The following is a 16,256-nucleotide window of genomic DNA, read 5'->3' as shown; positions in this document are numbered from 1 at the left end:
AATTACTTGGAATGAGTTCAAATCTCCAGGGCCAGATGAACTGCATCCTAGAATAATAAAGGAACTGGCAGAAGAGCTCTCAGAACCTCTGTCTATTCTGTCTGAGAAATCATGGAGGACGGGCGAAGTGCCAGATGACTGGAGGAGGGCTGATGTTGTCCCTATCTTCAAAAAGGGTAAAAAGGAGGAAACTGGGAACTACAGACCAGGCAGTTTGACATCTATCCCTGGGAAAATTCTGGAGCAGATTATAAAGCAATCCATCTGGAAGCACCTTGAAAACAATGCAAGCCAACATGGATTTGTGAAGAACAAATCCTGCCAGATGAATCTGATCTCATTTTTTGATCAAGTAACCTACCCTGTGGACTGTGGGAATGCTGTAGACATAATATATGTTGACTTCAGCAAAGCTTTCGACAAAGTGCCCCATAATATCCTGATGAGCAAACTAGCTCAAAGTGGGCTAGATGAAACAATGATCACGTAGATCCACCATTGGCTACAGAATCGGATGCAAAGCGTGCTTATCAGTGGGATCTTCTCAAATTGGAGAGAGGTAACGAGTGGGGTACTGCAGGGTTCAGTCCTGCGCCCAGTGCTCTTCAACAGTTTTATTAATGACTTGGAGGAGGAGGTGCAGGGAATGCTGATCACATTTGCAGATGACACAAAATTGGGTGGGATAGCTAATACTTTGGAAGACAGAAACAAAATTCAAAGTGATCTTGACAGGCTGGAGCGCTGGGCAGAAAACAACAGAATGACATTTAATAGGGATAAATGCCAAGTTCTGCACCTAGGAAAAAGAAACCAAATGCACAGTTACAAGATGGGGGATACTTGGCTCAACAACACTACAAGCGAGAAGGATCTTGGAATTGTTGTAGATCACAAGCTGAAGATGAGCCAACCATGTGATGTGGCTGCAAAAAAGGCAAATGCTCTTTTGGGCTGCATTAATAGAAGCATAGCTTCCAAATCCCAGGAACTACCAGTTTATTTATTTATTTCATTTCTATACCGCCCAATAGCAGAAGCTCTCGGGGCGGTTCACAAAAACTAAAACCAAACAACACACAATAAAACAATTTAAAATATATAGAACATTAAAACCACAATATAACAATACAACCACAATAAAACCTAGCAGCAGTACAGGAGTTTAAAATACAGATTTAAAACAGCAAAGATAAAAATTTAGAAAGCTAAAATGCCTGGGAAAATAAAAAGGTCTTCACCTGGCGCCGAAAGGAGTACAATGTAGGCGCCAGGCGAACCTCACTAGGGAGCTCATTCCAGAGCCGGGGTGCCACAACAGAAAAAGCCCTCCTCCTAGTAGCCACCCGCCTCACTTCCTTTGGCAGGGGCTCACGGAGAAGGGCTGCTGCTGCTGATCTTAAGGTCCGGGAAGGCACATATGGGAGGAGGCGATCCTTCAGGTAACCTGGCCCCAAGCCGTTAAGGGCTTTGAATGTTAACACCAGCACTTTGAATCGGGCCCGGAAATGGACTGGCAGCCAGTGCAGCTGGAAAAGTACTGGCGTAATATGAGCTCGCAGGCCAGTCCCTGTTAACAATCTTGCTGCCCTATTTTGGACCAGCTGAAGTTTCCGGACCGTTTTCAAAGGCAGCCCCACGTATAACAGATTGCAGTAATCCAGACGAGAAGTTATCAGAGCATGGATAACTGTAGCTAGACTATCTCTGTCCAGATAAGGGCGTAGTTGGTATACCAGCCTAAGCTGATAAAAAGTGCTCCGTGCCACTGAGTTCACCTGTGCCTCAAGTGACAGTTCTGGATCCAAGAGCACCCCCAAACTACGAACCTGATCCTTTAGGGGGAGTGCAACCCCCTCCAGAACAGGTTGAATATCACCTAGCCGGGCAGACGAACCACCCACTAACAGTACCTCCGTCTTGTCTGGATTGAGTTTCAGTTTACCAGTTCCCCTCTACTCAGCACAGGTTAGGCCTCATCTGGAGTACTGTGTCCTGTTCTGGGCACTACACTTTAAGAAGGATGCAGACAAACTGGAGAGGGTTCAGAGGAGGGCAACAAAGATGATCAGGGCACTGGAAACAAAGCCCTATGAAGAGAGAGTGAAAGAACTGGCCATGTTTAACCTTGAGAAGAGGAGAGGAGATATGATAGCACTCTTCAAGTACTTGAAAGGTTGTCACAGATGGGAAGGCCAGGATCTCTTCTCGATCATCCCAGAGTGTAGGACATGGAATAATGGGCTCAAGTTACAGGAAGCCAGATTCCGGCTGAACATCAGGAAAAACTTCCTGACTGTTAGAGCAATATGATAATGGAACCAATGACCTAGGGAGGTAGTGGGCTCTCCCACACTGGAGGCGTTCAAGATGAGGCTGGACAGCCCTCTGTCAGGGATGGTCTGACTTGGATTCCTGAATTGAGGAGGGGGTTGGACCCAATGGTCTTATAGGCCCCTTCCAACCCTACTATTCTATGATTCTATGTCTGTAGGCATAGAACGGTTTATGGTACCGTGGGGCGTGACGGCTTCGAATTCGATCCTGTATCCCTCACAGATATTTAATACCCAAATGTCTGATGCTATTACAGTTCAATTTGTGAAAAAATAAGCCAGATGGTCTCCGAATAATGGATCCAATAGCAGAGGGACACGAGTGAGCTGGAAGTCAAAGACGACGCTTTGAGGCTTATTCATTCTTCCCTTGGTTCTGACGATAGCGACCAGGCACATATGAACACTTGTGTTGAAGGAATGGTTGTTGGTGCGCTACATGGTCATTAGTCTGACAAGGAGGGTAATAAGGCAGTTGTTGTAACCAACGCCGCCACTTGTAAGGCTGCTGAATTTGTCCCAGTCCCATTTTCTTTGCCGTGGTCTTGGCCTTTTAGACATTATTCATTGCTTCATCAGTGCCAGCCTTAAACAAACCTGCCCCATCAAAGGCAGATCCTCGATTTGTGATCTGACCTCTGGGGTTAGACCAGCTGAGCGAAGGCATGTATGTCTACAGAGCACTACCACTTCAACCATTGTTTTCGCATTGCAATGGGTTTGGTGTCGAGCAGTGTTTATTTGCTACTCTGACAGTTTCAATGCCTCCGACTGAAATACCTTGGCCAGTTCACATTGATCATCTGGTAAATAATCACAAAAAGAGCCAACTTTTCCCACAAAGAAGTTGATATCCGGCCATCATTGCTTGGTAATTAGAAACACGAAGTCCTAACGCAGTGGATGATTAGATCCTCCAACCAAGCAGATCTAGTTGACAGCCCTCCTTGTCACCTGGTGAAACATGTATTTTTTTTTGCAATTTCCCCTGCGAGGATTCTACGGTAATGGAATTTGGTTTTGGGTGTGTAAACAAGAAGCTTGCTTCCTTCTCTTGCACCCTGTACATTGCCTCCAAGGGTTTAGAAGTTGGAGCCACTGAAGATGGGGCCTTCCATGAAAGATGTACTGTTTGCAACAAAGTAGGTAAAAACAGTACTGTTATGGGAGCGGAAGACTCCATATAGATGGCATCAAATACCAGATCTTGTATCTTTTCCATAGGCTACTGGGTCTAGATTCCCAGCACCTGATCAGTGAAATGTCCCATATCCTCTGATGGCGATGCTCTGTCTTGGCCACAGGCATTTTCATCCGGGGAACAGATGGAAGGAGGCACTAATGAATAAGAAGTAGAATCTGATTGGCAGTCTTCAATATCAGACTGTTGGGTCGTTGCGTCTGCAAGAGCCTCTTCCGCGTGTGGTACTGGTGACGTGACTGAAAAAGATAGGCCGTGATGTGGCTCATGTTGTCTGTTCCTCAATGACAAAGAATGCGGAGGAACTGGTGGAGGAAAAAAATCACGCACCACTGGCGGCGGTGGAGAGACTGGTTCCACTGGAGGTCGGGAAAGCGACGCTGAAGGAGCAGCTCGGTATCGAGGCACCAGCACTCCCAGGTAACACATACAATCATAGTGTCTGTCTCGATCACAATGTTGCCAATCCTCCCAATAATTCAGTCTCCTAGGTGGTTCCCGATAATCAGAATATTGGTCCCACTCCCTCATCGGTGATCTAGATCTTGCATGATAATCTCTGTCTCTATAAGGGTCCATTCTACGATCCAATCTCAGCAATCGTAGCGACTTCGGAGATCTACCTCTCGAGCGTGGAGCGTCAGGGTGACAAGTCTGTGGAGGAGAAGGTTGTACCCATGGAGTTGTAGTCAAATGTGACCAAACAGGCAAGGGGAGTCATGTATTTCACCCTCTGATATTGATCCCGAACAACCTGGATCTAGTCTGTACTGAAGCCATCGGTACCAACGCTGAAACAGTCAGTATTGGCGAATCTAAAAGTGGCGGAGGAGGAGAAATAGAGAGTTTCTCCTTCTCTTTTTCCTTATTTTTCTTTTTCTTTCTTCTTTGCTCATCCATGAATGGTTTTGGATGTTGAACCGTGAACCATCTCAGCCAGCTTGGGCAGGGAAGCTCTTGGGCAGCAGTGTGGACAGCACTCCAACAGTAATCACCATCTGTCTCTCTGGCCTAGCACAAGGTGCTGGCCCTCAAAGCCTGCCCCAGGGCAGAGAGGTTTCCTGATGAGTGAGATACAACATTTATGGACCATAGCAACTCCCCCTCCTGGCTCCCTAGTCTAGGCTGGTATTTCACCAAGTACCCAGGCAGGCAAAGAGGGGTCAGATCAACCTCACCCAGTTTGCTCACCCAGGTCTCAGTGATACACACCAGGTCAGCTCCCTCATCCATGGTCAAATCATGGATGAGTTCTGTCTTATTATGAACCGACCTGGTATTAAACAACAGCACCAATAGACCAGAGGGCAAGCGATCTGAGATGGAAAGAGGAATGGCCTGCAAGTATGCATACACCCTTCTTCTCTGATGGCCAATCCTCCCTCCCATGCTGCATCTTCCATTGCTCACAGTCACATTAATAATAGTACCCCAATAATTCTCCCTTGTGCCCCAGCACATCCTGACTCACCTTCCACTCACTCAATACAACAGATTCACTCAGTACTCAGTCAAAACTACACACTTATATCTCATTCACCACCACTTGACTACATCAACCCCGCCCCATACCATTATTCATAGTCAGAAGAGCGTACAGCCAGACTGTCATCCTAGTCACTTGCCCTCTCACCCAACTCTCATCTATGGGATGGTCCCAGCCTCACCAGCTATCCCACACTCTCACTGTGTGATAGCCTAATCACACCTCTATTTTCACCCAAACACATCCATACCAATCCTTGACAACAAGAGTATGGTGTCCATACCCTCGTTGCTCCCTGAAGGAGTGACTCAAATGGGTGACCCCCTTTGGTGTTGCCCCCTTCAGGGACACCCCTGTCAGGCTGACCCAGTGGCCATGGCCCACAGTGCCTTAATGGCACCACTTTTATAGCTCTGTGGGCCGTTAATCAGTCCAAACAGCAACAGGTGTTCTGGCAGCTTCCACCTCCTCCTCTTGCCAAGGGTTTGCTCTGGATGCTATCAGGGGAAGCCCAGCTTAGCAGAATTATCCAAGGAAGCAGGGGGGGCAGATGTCTTTATTATCTGTTGCTTTATAAGAATTTTTAGTTTTTATTTCTGTTTAATATTTGTTTTCATGTTCTTTTATAAAACTGTTTTTCCGTTGATTCTGTGATTTTAAATGGTTTGTTCTATTTTGTAAGCTGCGCAGAGAACAATTAATTAAACAGGTGACTAACTATATGAATGAATGAATGAAGGCTCTTTGATTTCAAGCCTGAATTTTAAACATAGGAAATTTGTTGTTTTAAAGGAGCTATATATTTTACCTGTCCTAGCACTTGGCAATACAACTGTAAATACTGGGTAGGCTACAGACTTATTCATACTTAAAAGTTAGACCCATTGAAATCAGTGGGACTTGTCAGTTTTGATTTCAGTGACTAAGACTGGATCCAACCCAGTATTCTTCATTAATGCTGTTAAACTGTAGAAAGATTGTCCTAAAATGTGCAGTCTCTAACATGGCCACCTCTTCACTACAGTTTGAAGGTTTGCTATACCTACAGTACTTGCATGAGCTGGCCATGTTAGAGAGGTATCTTTATGAATCTTGAAAGAGCCAACATAACTGCTTAGCAACAAAACAACATTAAATATTAACGGGTGAAGCACATGGACAATAAGCAGACCAGTGCAAAGGATTTCAACCTTTTAGTTATATTCACCATTTGTGTAAGTCCTTATTTTGACACTAAACTGAGCAAAAACCTACCTAATATTACCTACCCTCAACAAATAAACAAAACACCATTGTAAATTGGAACTGCAATACATATTTAATGCATGTGTTGAACAGGCTTACCCGAAGAAAGAAGGGAAATTTCCTTCCATAAAAACCAACTCTGAAAAACTCAGGTTCCAGCCGTTGCTGTTCCATTATATTATCATAATAGGTAGCTTCCATTTTCTGTGGATGGAAAAGAAAAAACAATCTTGGACTTGAAATCATGTTATAACAGAAGACCTCTGGAGCATACCACACCTGAAAATAACATTTTGTCTTTATGTTGTGCTATGCATGGAAAGTTCTCAAAACAAGTTAAGAATTATGAACCTGTGAAACACATACTTATTACCTAGAAGATGATTTTGATAGGGAGGATTTCACATGCAAGTGTTTTCATTTAAATTACTAGAACATTAGCAATCTCATTCACCGTTATATGCACATTATTAAATTCAAATTTCTGTAATTTCCATGTGAGTAACTGCACAGGGCTGAACATTAGAATGCCACCTGGAGCCATTTCTTCATTTCAGTGAAATGTGGGTTTCCGTCAAAAGGAATCTGAATGGCAGGGTTAGGGAAATCCTAGATTCAAATAAATGTGGGATCTCTAGTTTGAACATTACATCCTATATTCAGTGAGGGGAATAGAAGAGAAGAGACATACAGTCAGGGCCAGAAATATTGGAACAAGGATAACTGTTTTGGCAGTTGGCCTCTGTACACCACCACATTGAAGTTGAAAGGAAACACCCCCAGATGGGAGGGAAGTCAGGACTGTCAGCTGTAATTCAAGGGGTTTGACAAAAGTGGGGCACTAGTCATTCAGGAAGGACAGCCAGTGGCATAGACACACCCCCATCGTTGGTGGCTCATAAGTAATGGAACAAACCAACATCATTTCAAACTGAAGGATCGCCTTTAATACCTGGATGAAAATCCTTTGCAGTCAATGACTGCCTGAAGTCTGGAACCCATGGACATGACCCAATGCTGAGTTTTCTCCCTCGAGATGCTTTGCCAGGCCTTGACTGCAGCTGCCTTCAGCTGCTGCTTGTTTGTGGGTCTTTCTGCCTTCAGTCTTGTCTTCAGTAAGTGAAAAGCATGCTCTTTTGGGTTGAGATCAGGTGACTGACTTGGCCATTGAAGAACATTCCACTTCTTTGCCTTGAGAAACTCTTGGGTAGCTTTTGCTGTATGTTTTGGGTCATTACCCTTCTGCAATATGAAGAAGCGTCCTATCAGTTTGGCAGCATTCGGCTGAATCTGAGCAGAAAGTATAGCCCTATACACTTCAGAATTCATCCTGCTGCTTTTATCAGCAGTCAGGTCATCAATAAACATCAGTGACCCGGTTCCATTGGCAGCCGTACATGCCCATGCCATAACACTGCCTCCACCATGTTTGACAGATGATGTGGTATGCTTTGGATCATGAGTTGTTCCTTTCCTTCTCCATACTTTTCTCTTCCCATCATTCTGGTACAAGTTAATCTTGGTCTCATCAGTCCAAAGAATCTCATTCCAGAACTGGGCAGGCTTTTTTAGATGTTTGCTGGCAAAGGCTAATCTGGCCTTTCAGTTCTTGAGCGTTACCAGTGGTTTGCACCTTGTTGTGAAGCCTCTGTATTTACATTCATAAAGATGTCTCTTGACTGTAGATGTTGACAATGACATAGAATCATAGAATAGTAGGGTTGGAAGGGGCCTACAAGGCTATCGAGTCCAACCCCCTGCTCAATGCAGGAATCCAAGTCAGAGCATCCCTGACAGATGGCTGTCCAGCCTCGTCTTGAATGCCTCCAGTGTGGGAGAGCCCACTACTTCCCTAGTGTCAGGGTGGAAACTGAGCCGATAGAACCCCAGAGCAGTTCTGATTCTGAGAAGGATCAGCAATCCATGGGAGAGGAGCCAGCTCATCCCTCACAGGCACAGCAGCTGGCAGAGATTCCTCCTGCTGGCATTCCTTAGATAGTGACCCTAGCAGTGAGAAAGTGTGGGAGGGGGGCTTGCTAGACGCTCAACGCGGGGAGCGACGAGCGATGGAGGGCGCGGAAAGGAGGCGTAGCGCTTGTTTGGTGCACAAGCAACGGCCGCCTCCCGTGGACCCAAGGGAAAGAGGGAGGATCTCTCCCTAGCCCATATGTTCAGGGTACTCAAGTGATTCTCCTTCAAACAGGGATCAACTGCCTACTTGGAGCATAGGCTACTCTGCTGTTCATTGCTTAGTTGCTGGTGATTAGCATCTGAAAGAGTCATTAAGTTGTAAAAGGATTAAAGCCTTGAAAAGAATCCTTTCGTCTGTGTCTCGAGTTGGCTATTGGAGTGTACTGAAAGGGGCCGCTAGGGCGCTCCTGACACCTAGGTCATTGGTTCCATTGTCGTATTGCTCTAACAGTCAGGACGTTTTTCCTGATGTTCAGCCGGAATCTGGCTTCCTGTAACTTGAGCCCATTATTCCGTGACCTGCAGTCTGGGATGATCGAGAAGAGATCCTGGCGTTCCTCTCTGTGACAACCTTTCAAGGACTTGAAGAGTGCTATCATGTCTCCCCTCAGCCTTCTCTTCTCAAGGCTAAACATGGCCAGTTCTTTCAGTCTCTCTTCATAGGGCTTTGTTTCCAGTGCCCTGAACATCTTTGTTGCCCTCCTCTGAACCCTCTCCAGTTTGTCTGCATCCTTCTTAAAGTGTGGTGCCCAGAACTGGACACAGTACTCCAGATGAGGCCTAACCAGTGCTGAGTAGAGGGGAACTAGTACTTCCCGGGATTTGGAAGCTATGCTTCTATTAATGCAGCCCAAAAGAGCATTGGCCTTTTTTGTAGCCTCATCACATTGTTGGCTCATCTTCAGCTTGTGATCTACAACAATTCCAAGATCCTTCTCGCTTGTAGTGTGGTTGAGCCAAGTATCCCCCATCTTGTAACTGTGCATTTGGTTTCTTTTTCCTAGGTGCAGAACTTGGCATTTATCCCTATTAATTGTCATTCTGTTGTTTTCTGCCCAGCGCTCCAGTCTATCCAGATCACTTTGAATTTTGTTTCTGTCTTCCAAAGTATTAGCTATCCTGCCCAATTTGGTGTCATCTGCAAATGTGATCAGCATTCCCTGCACCTACTCCTCCAAGTCATTAATAAAAATGTTGAAGAGCACTGGGCCCAGGACTGAGCCCACGGTACCCCACTCGTTACCTCTTCCCAGTTTGAGAAGGTCCCATTGATAAGCACTCTTGGAGTCCGATTCTGTGGCCAACTGTGGATCCACCTGATCGTTGTTTCATCTAGCCCACTTTGAGCTAGTTTGCTCATCAGGATATCATGGTGCACTTTGTCGAAAGCTTTGCTGAAGTCGAGGTATATGATGTCTACAGCATTCCCATGGTCCACAAGGGAGGTTACTTGATCAAAAAATGAGATCAGATTCGTCTGGCAGGACTTGTTCTTGACAAATCCATGTTGGCTTCAAGTAATCACTGCTTTGTTTTCAAGGTGCTTCCAGATGGATTGCTTTATCATCTGCTCCAGAATTTTCCCAGGGATTGATGTCAGACTGACTGGTCTGTAGTTGCCAGGTTCCTCCTTTTTACCCTTTTTGAAGACAGGGACAACATCAGCCCTCCTCCAGTCATCTGGCACTTCACCTGTCTTTCATGATTTCTCAAAGAGAATAGACAGTGGTTCTGAGAGTTCTTCTGCCAGTTCCTTTATTACTCTAGGATGCAGTTCATCTGGCCCTGGAGATTTGAACTCATTCCAAGTAATTAGGTATTCCTTGACCATATGCCTATCGATCTCAAGCTGCAATCCTGCCCCTTCAGCCTGTACTTCACCTTTGCCAGGGGGGTCATAGACCCTCTTTTGGGAGAAGACTGAGCCAAAGTAGGAATTGAGCACCTCTGCCTTTTCCTTGTCATCTGTTATCGTTTTGCCATCCTTATTTAATAGCTGAACAACCATTTCTTTCCTCTGTCTTTTACTATGCACGTAGCTAAAGAAAGCCTTTTTGTTGTTTTTAGTATCCGTCGCTAACCTCAGCTCGTTCTCAGCTTTAGCCTTCCTGATGCCATCCCTGCAATTCTGCGTTACCTGCCTGTACTCTTCCTTTGTTGCTTGGCCTTCCTTCCACTTCCTATGTGTGCGCTTTTTTGTTTTCTGGTCATCTCTAAGCTTTTTGTGAAGCCACATTGGCTTCTTCTGTTGTCTTCCACCTTTTGTTCTTGTTGGAATTGTTTGTAATGGTGCCTTGAGAATTTCCTTTTCTAAAAGCTCCCACCCATCTTGGACTCCTTTTCTTGTTACAGTCGCTTGCCATGGGACCTTACTTATCATTGTTCTGAGTTTATTAAAATCAGCTTTCCTAAAATCCAGGGTACGCGTTTGACTACACTCGGCTTTTGCTTCCCTGAGAACCAAGAACTCAAGTACAACGTGGTCGCTTTCCCCCAGAGTTCCTGTAACTGCTACTTTATCCACTAAGTCATCTCTGTGTCTTCCTCCTCAAGAGCGTTCTTGACCTGGCTAGATGTTGTGAAAGGGTTACTCTTCACCATGAGCAGCATTCTGCAGTCATCCACTTTAGTTGTCTTCCGTGGTCTTCCAGGCCTTTTGCTGTTGCTGAGCTTGCCAGTTAATTCCTTCTTTTTCAGGATGTTTCAAACTGTTGTATTGGCCACTCCCACTGTTTTTGCTATCTCTCTGATAGGTTTGTTTTGTTTCCTCAGCCTAATGATGGCCTCCTTCACTTGCATGTACACCTCTTTGTACCTCATGTTGGGAGTTACAGTGAACAGCTACTAATTGCAAATGTAACACTCCGAACCACCTCCAGGCCTTTTATCTGCTTGATTGGTCATGGGGCAGCCAGGAAACAGGCCACACCTGGCCATGCAGCTACTTGTCAGCCATTCATTCCATTACTTATGAGCCACCAATGATGGGTGTGTGTCTATGCCACTGGCCGTACTTCCTGAATGGTTAGTGCCCCACTTTTGTCAAACCCCTTGAATTACAGCTGAAAGTCCTGACTTCGCTCCCATGTGGGTGTGTTTCCTTTCAACTTCAATGTGGTGGTGTACAGAGGCCAACTACCAAAACAGTTATCCTTGTTCCAATATTTCTGGCCCTGACTGTACATGCCTGAGAACTGCTCCTGATTTCACCATTTGTTCCAGGAGTGAGTAACGTCTGAATGTACCTTCTTTTTTAGCTGCTGTTTTTCTATCTTGTTTTTTTAAGTCAGCCCAGGCTTATGGACCTTGTATCTGCCAGCTGGTTAATGACAACACCATAGAAATAGTCTGGAATAGCGGAGGCAGGCAACTGCTGTTGACACAACTGTCAGAGTGATATTCTCTCTTTTTTAGTTTACCTGAAAGAGCTTTGTTCCTTTAAGACATTTATAGGCAACCCATGGACCACGGGTTCTTCTCTCTATGGCCTGCCAGTCATCGGCTGGGCAGCGGGGAACAGATAGCTGTTTCCTGCTGCTACTACCAGGGGGAGAACATTGATCTTAATTGGAACTGCAGTTCATATATTAATGCATGTGTTGAATAGGCTTACCCAATGAAAGAAGGGAAATTTCCTTCCATAAAAACCAACTCTGAAAAACTCAGGTTCCATCTTACTGTGGCCTCCACCCCAGCAATCCCAATCAAGATTGCTCTTTCTTTACCACTAATAGCACCAATGGAACAGCAATCTTGATCTTGATCACTGAGGCTTTAACCTCACCCCCCCACACACACACAATTCTGATCAAGAGTGCAAGACTGATCAAGAGGCCAACCCTGGCAAGGAGAAAGGGACAATGGTTGCAGTGGCTGGAGGTTAAGAGGGGTGTGCCACCTTCCTGCTGCCACTGCTGCATTGCCCCCGTGCAACCAACCTTCCCTGCTGGGGTTGGCCCTGGCAGGGACACAGAGAGAGAGAGAGAGAGAGAGAGAGAGAGAGAGAGTTGGTTGCCAGGCAGTGGGAACTTGTTCCCCTTTCCTTCTGTAAAAGCATTTATGGAAGGAAAAAAAGAGAAGTTCCTGGATTTGGGGATGAAACCTCTGGCTCGGCTCACAAAGGCAAGCTGAGCCAAGGGTGTTGTGGGAATCCACCAGGCCCTAAGATTTTCTCATGACAGATATCCCTAAGAGTGCTGTTCCTTCATTCTTATTAGCAGTGGAGAAATTCAGTCTTGATCAGGATCACTGGGTAGAGCTGAGGTTTAAGCTGATTGCAGTGTGTATTAATGTGTGGATTGCAGTGTGGATTGCAGGGGATGGAAGTGTGTGTATTAATCTGGAGGCCTGATCTACTCAGGGCCCAGTCAAAATAGATTCTTAGGACTACTAAAATAAAACTAGACTACTTGTGAAAGGAATGACAGTTTATTGATAGAAAATGGATGCAGAATAAATATCCAAACAAAGCTCACACATCCCTTCTGCTGATGAAGCTGGCAACTTCGTCATAGCTGAATGTATGCAGGGTTCCCTTCAACAGTATACAAGATGTTGTTCCTAGGACTAAAGTTCTCCAGGCTGGATGTGCACATTTCCCCCCATGGAGTGAGACCAAAGAGCAAAACCAGCCTACTGGATTTTATAGGTTTATCTCTCTAGTTCAGGAGCCGACAGGAAGAAGGGGGGCTTTCCTTCCCATGGGAAGCGAAACTTCTCTCCCAGGATGAGATCATCCAGCTGACCAAAACAGCTTCAAGGTGTGAGAGGCATTCTTAATTAACTAAAAAGCTGCCAGTTAGGCAAACATGTCTCTATGCATTCAAACAGCATATAGGACACTCTGTCAGTTCAAACCTGACTCTTCAAACTCACTATAGAGAGTGCGTGTGAGAGAGAGAGAGAGAGAGAGAGAGAGAGAGAGAGAAGTGAGACAATGTGAGTGCATGTTGTGCATGTCCTGGGCCCACCAATCACTGCCTCAGTCACCACTAGCTGCAGCTATGCGTATGACCTGATGGATTCTGTATAGACCAATATCACCCCGGAACCCCCCAAAATTGCCCACCCTTGCTTTGATAGGCTCTTAGATGGGGGGGCATTCCCATTCAGTTGTCAGAGAAGACAGACAGAAGAACACTGGAGTATTTTTTTGTGTCACTTGCAGCACCTTTGAAATAACACATCTGGATGCACGCATTTTGATCCCTGGCTCTGAAGACAATGATCTGGATCCAGCATAATATCCAGAAATAATTGAGCAATTGCTTTGTTCACCTGCTTTCCAAGGACAGTGTATTTCAGATTTGTAAGACAGAATTTCTGTGACAGAATTTCTATTACTTACTGTAAAACAAAGATGAAAATTGAAAAGACTTATTTCACCTACCCGAATCCAGCTGAGACTCTGATAATCATATAAGATTTCATACTGAATAGCCAGCTCTCTACACAGTGGGATTCCAAATTCCCAACTCTGAAAAAGCAAGACAAAAACTTCAGATGAAGTGGGATTTTCACACGTGCAGATGTCAAAACACAGACACCAAATTTAATGGTTTCTAACTGTATGACCTCAAGGAATGAACATACAAGCAAAATAAATGGAAAGTTAGGGTCTCCCCTGTGAGCTCTCTCTGTACTTGAGTCAAATGGTCCAGACTCTGGGTGCTCTCTGCTGTGGCCAATAGGAGGCAGCCTTTTGAAGGTTACCCAAGAGGGCCTAAGAGGTGCCATCCAGAGCCAGAAACTCTTTTCTTAGCAATAAATACACCAGTAGCCATTTAGTACTACTTAATATCTATATATTACATTATCTCGCATATGAAAACCAAACTGAACAACAAAAGAACGGGACAGGTACAAGACCACTGCCCTGCAAGGAGGTAAAAAGAGAATTCACAGCTGAGTTTAAATTATCTGTTCCCCTTACTTGTTGAAAGTACTTGCCTAAACTCTGTTTCCAAAGCAGTACTCTATCCTCACCCCAGGAACAAAAAATAGGATAGTCCATTACTACACACACACACACACACACGCGCACACACACACACACACACACACACACACACAGCATCTCCTCATTGGATGATCTGGACTGGAAAGTTTTACGATGTATCCACCCACCAAAGGTACTGCCCTCAAGAACAATCTAATATGGGGTGGGATGCCAAGAATCACCTTCTTCTACAACAGGGAAGGGGAACTGAGTTGGAGTGGGGGTCGAAGTGCCCACCTCCAAGCCCTCCACAGGCTGAATGACATTATGGAGCAGAGCTATGCCCTATAACATCATCATTGCTACCCCAACACTTTTCCTTCCTTTTGTAAATGAGGCTTTGTAACAAATTTTCAAACAGAATATGAATTTTTAATACCTTTAAGAAAACAAAATATATCTCTATTCCTAGTTCCACCCCAATCCTTTGCCAGTCAACTTAAACACAAAATATAACCTGCTAACTTAAGAAAATGTGATGGCCTAATGATACAATCATGAATGAACAATTCAGAAAGGTACCTGGGTCTTGGCAGCCTTTCCAGCACAAGATTCTCTCCTGTCTTTTAGATAAGTTTTACCAGTCAGGTGTAACATCGCAAGAAGCTAATATCTTCAAATAGTTCTCTTTTGTTGTGATACAAAGGGAGAAGACAGGTGCACTTGTCCAAATTAGGGACCACTATCCTTTCTAAATAGCTGCTTTAAGATTTGTTCCCACTAATCTATATATTTTGTTTTAGGCCAGGACTGGGCAACTTGAGGCCCTTCAGATGTTCTGGCTTACAATTCCCATCAGCCTTACTCAACATAGCCAGTGGTGAGGGATAATGGGAGTTGTAGACCAAAACATCTGGAGGTCCCCAAGTTGCTCACCCTTGTTTTAGGCTCTTGAGGAGATGATGATATAAAATGCCATTCTGCCTTTTATAGGTCTTTGAGATATGTCAGGACTACCTTCATGGAGGTTAGAGTTTTCATGTTTTTGATTCTAATTGATTCATTTTTGGTTAAGTGGTCCCAGATTTGTAAATAGTGGAACCATGCTATCTTCACTTATGGACATTTTGTTCTTGTTGCATGTTATCTCCATGCAAATGTCAAAGTATCATATTAGCTGCTTGCAACCTACCCCAGTCCTATCACCCTCCAAAGTGCTGCAACAGAGCTTCAGGTAGAGCAGTTGTCTCTGTTGAAACAAGTCTATTCTGGAAACCAGCCACACCAGTTTTTGGATTGATAGGCTTCATAATGTCAGCAGATCAGGGAAAAGACAGGTTGCTTACCTGTAACTGCAGTTCCCTGAGTGATCATTTGTGCATTCATACATATGGGCTCTGCACCTGCTCAGAGCCCTGTTCTGGAAACTTCTATTTGTTGTTGTTGTTGTTCAGTCGTGTCCGACTCTTCGTGACCCCATAGACTATAGCATGCCAGGCCTTCCTGTCCTCCGCTCTCTCCCGGAGCATGCTCAAGTTCAGATTCATTGCATCGGTGATGCTATCTAGCCATCTCCTCTGCCGTCCCCTTCTCCTTTTGCCTTCAATCTTTCCCAGCATCAGGGTCTTTTCCACGCAGTTTTCTCTTCGCATTAGGTGGCCAAAATAGTTGAGCTTCAGCTTCAGTATCTGTCCTTCCAATGAGCACTCAGGGTTGATTTCCTTTAGGATGGACTGATTTGACCTCCTTGCAGTCCAGGGCACTCGTAAGAGTCTTCTCCAGCACCACAGTTCGAAAGCATCAATTCTTCGGCACTCAGCCATCCTTATAGTCCAGCTCTCACAGCCATACATTACTACTGGGAAAACCATAGCTTTGATGATACGGACCTTTGTCGGCAAGGTGATGTCTCTGCTTCTTACTATGCTGTCTAGGTTGGCCATAGCTTTCCTCCCAAGGAGCAAGCGTCTTTTAATTTCATGGCTACAGGCACCGTCTGCTGTGATCTTAGAGCCCAAGAAAATAAAATCTGTCACTGCTTCCATTTCTTCCCCTTCTATATACCAGGAAGTGATGGGG

General features: G+C 45.0%; 1 protein-coding gene across 1 annotated transcript in view; it reads right to left on the bottom strand.

Moving 5' to 3' along the window:
* The window catches only part of DOCK3 (dedicator of cytokinesis 3), a 454,424-nt gene that overhangs the window by 76,044 nt on the left and 362,124 nt on the right, over positions 1–16,256 (bottom strand). The window contains exons 40-41 of the mRNA XM_084829818.1: positions 13,629–13,715; positions 6,368–6,472 (exon numbers count right to left, since the gene is read on the bottom strand). Of these exons, the coding sequence (XP_084685944.1) occupies positions 6,368–6,472; positions 13,629–13,715 (192 nt within the window). The remainder of the gene's footprint in view (positions 1–6,367; positions 6,473–13,628; positions 13,716–16,256) is intronic.

The sequence above is a fragment of the Heloderma suspectum genome, chromosome 2 (genome assembly GCF_057233095.1).
Source record: "Heloderma suspectum isolate Gila_16-S chromosome 2, 16-S_ref, whole genome shotgun sequence".
NCBI lineage: Eukaryota > Metazoa > Chordata > Lepidosauria > Squamata > Helodermatidae > Heloderma > Heloderma suspectum.
This window is presented reverse-complemented; position numbering and strand designations above follow the sequence as displayed.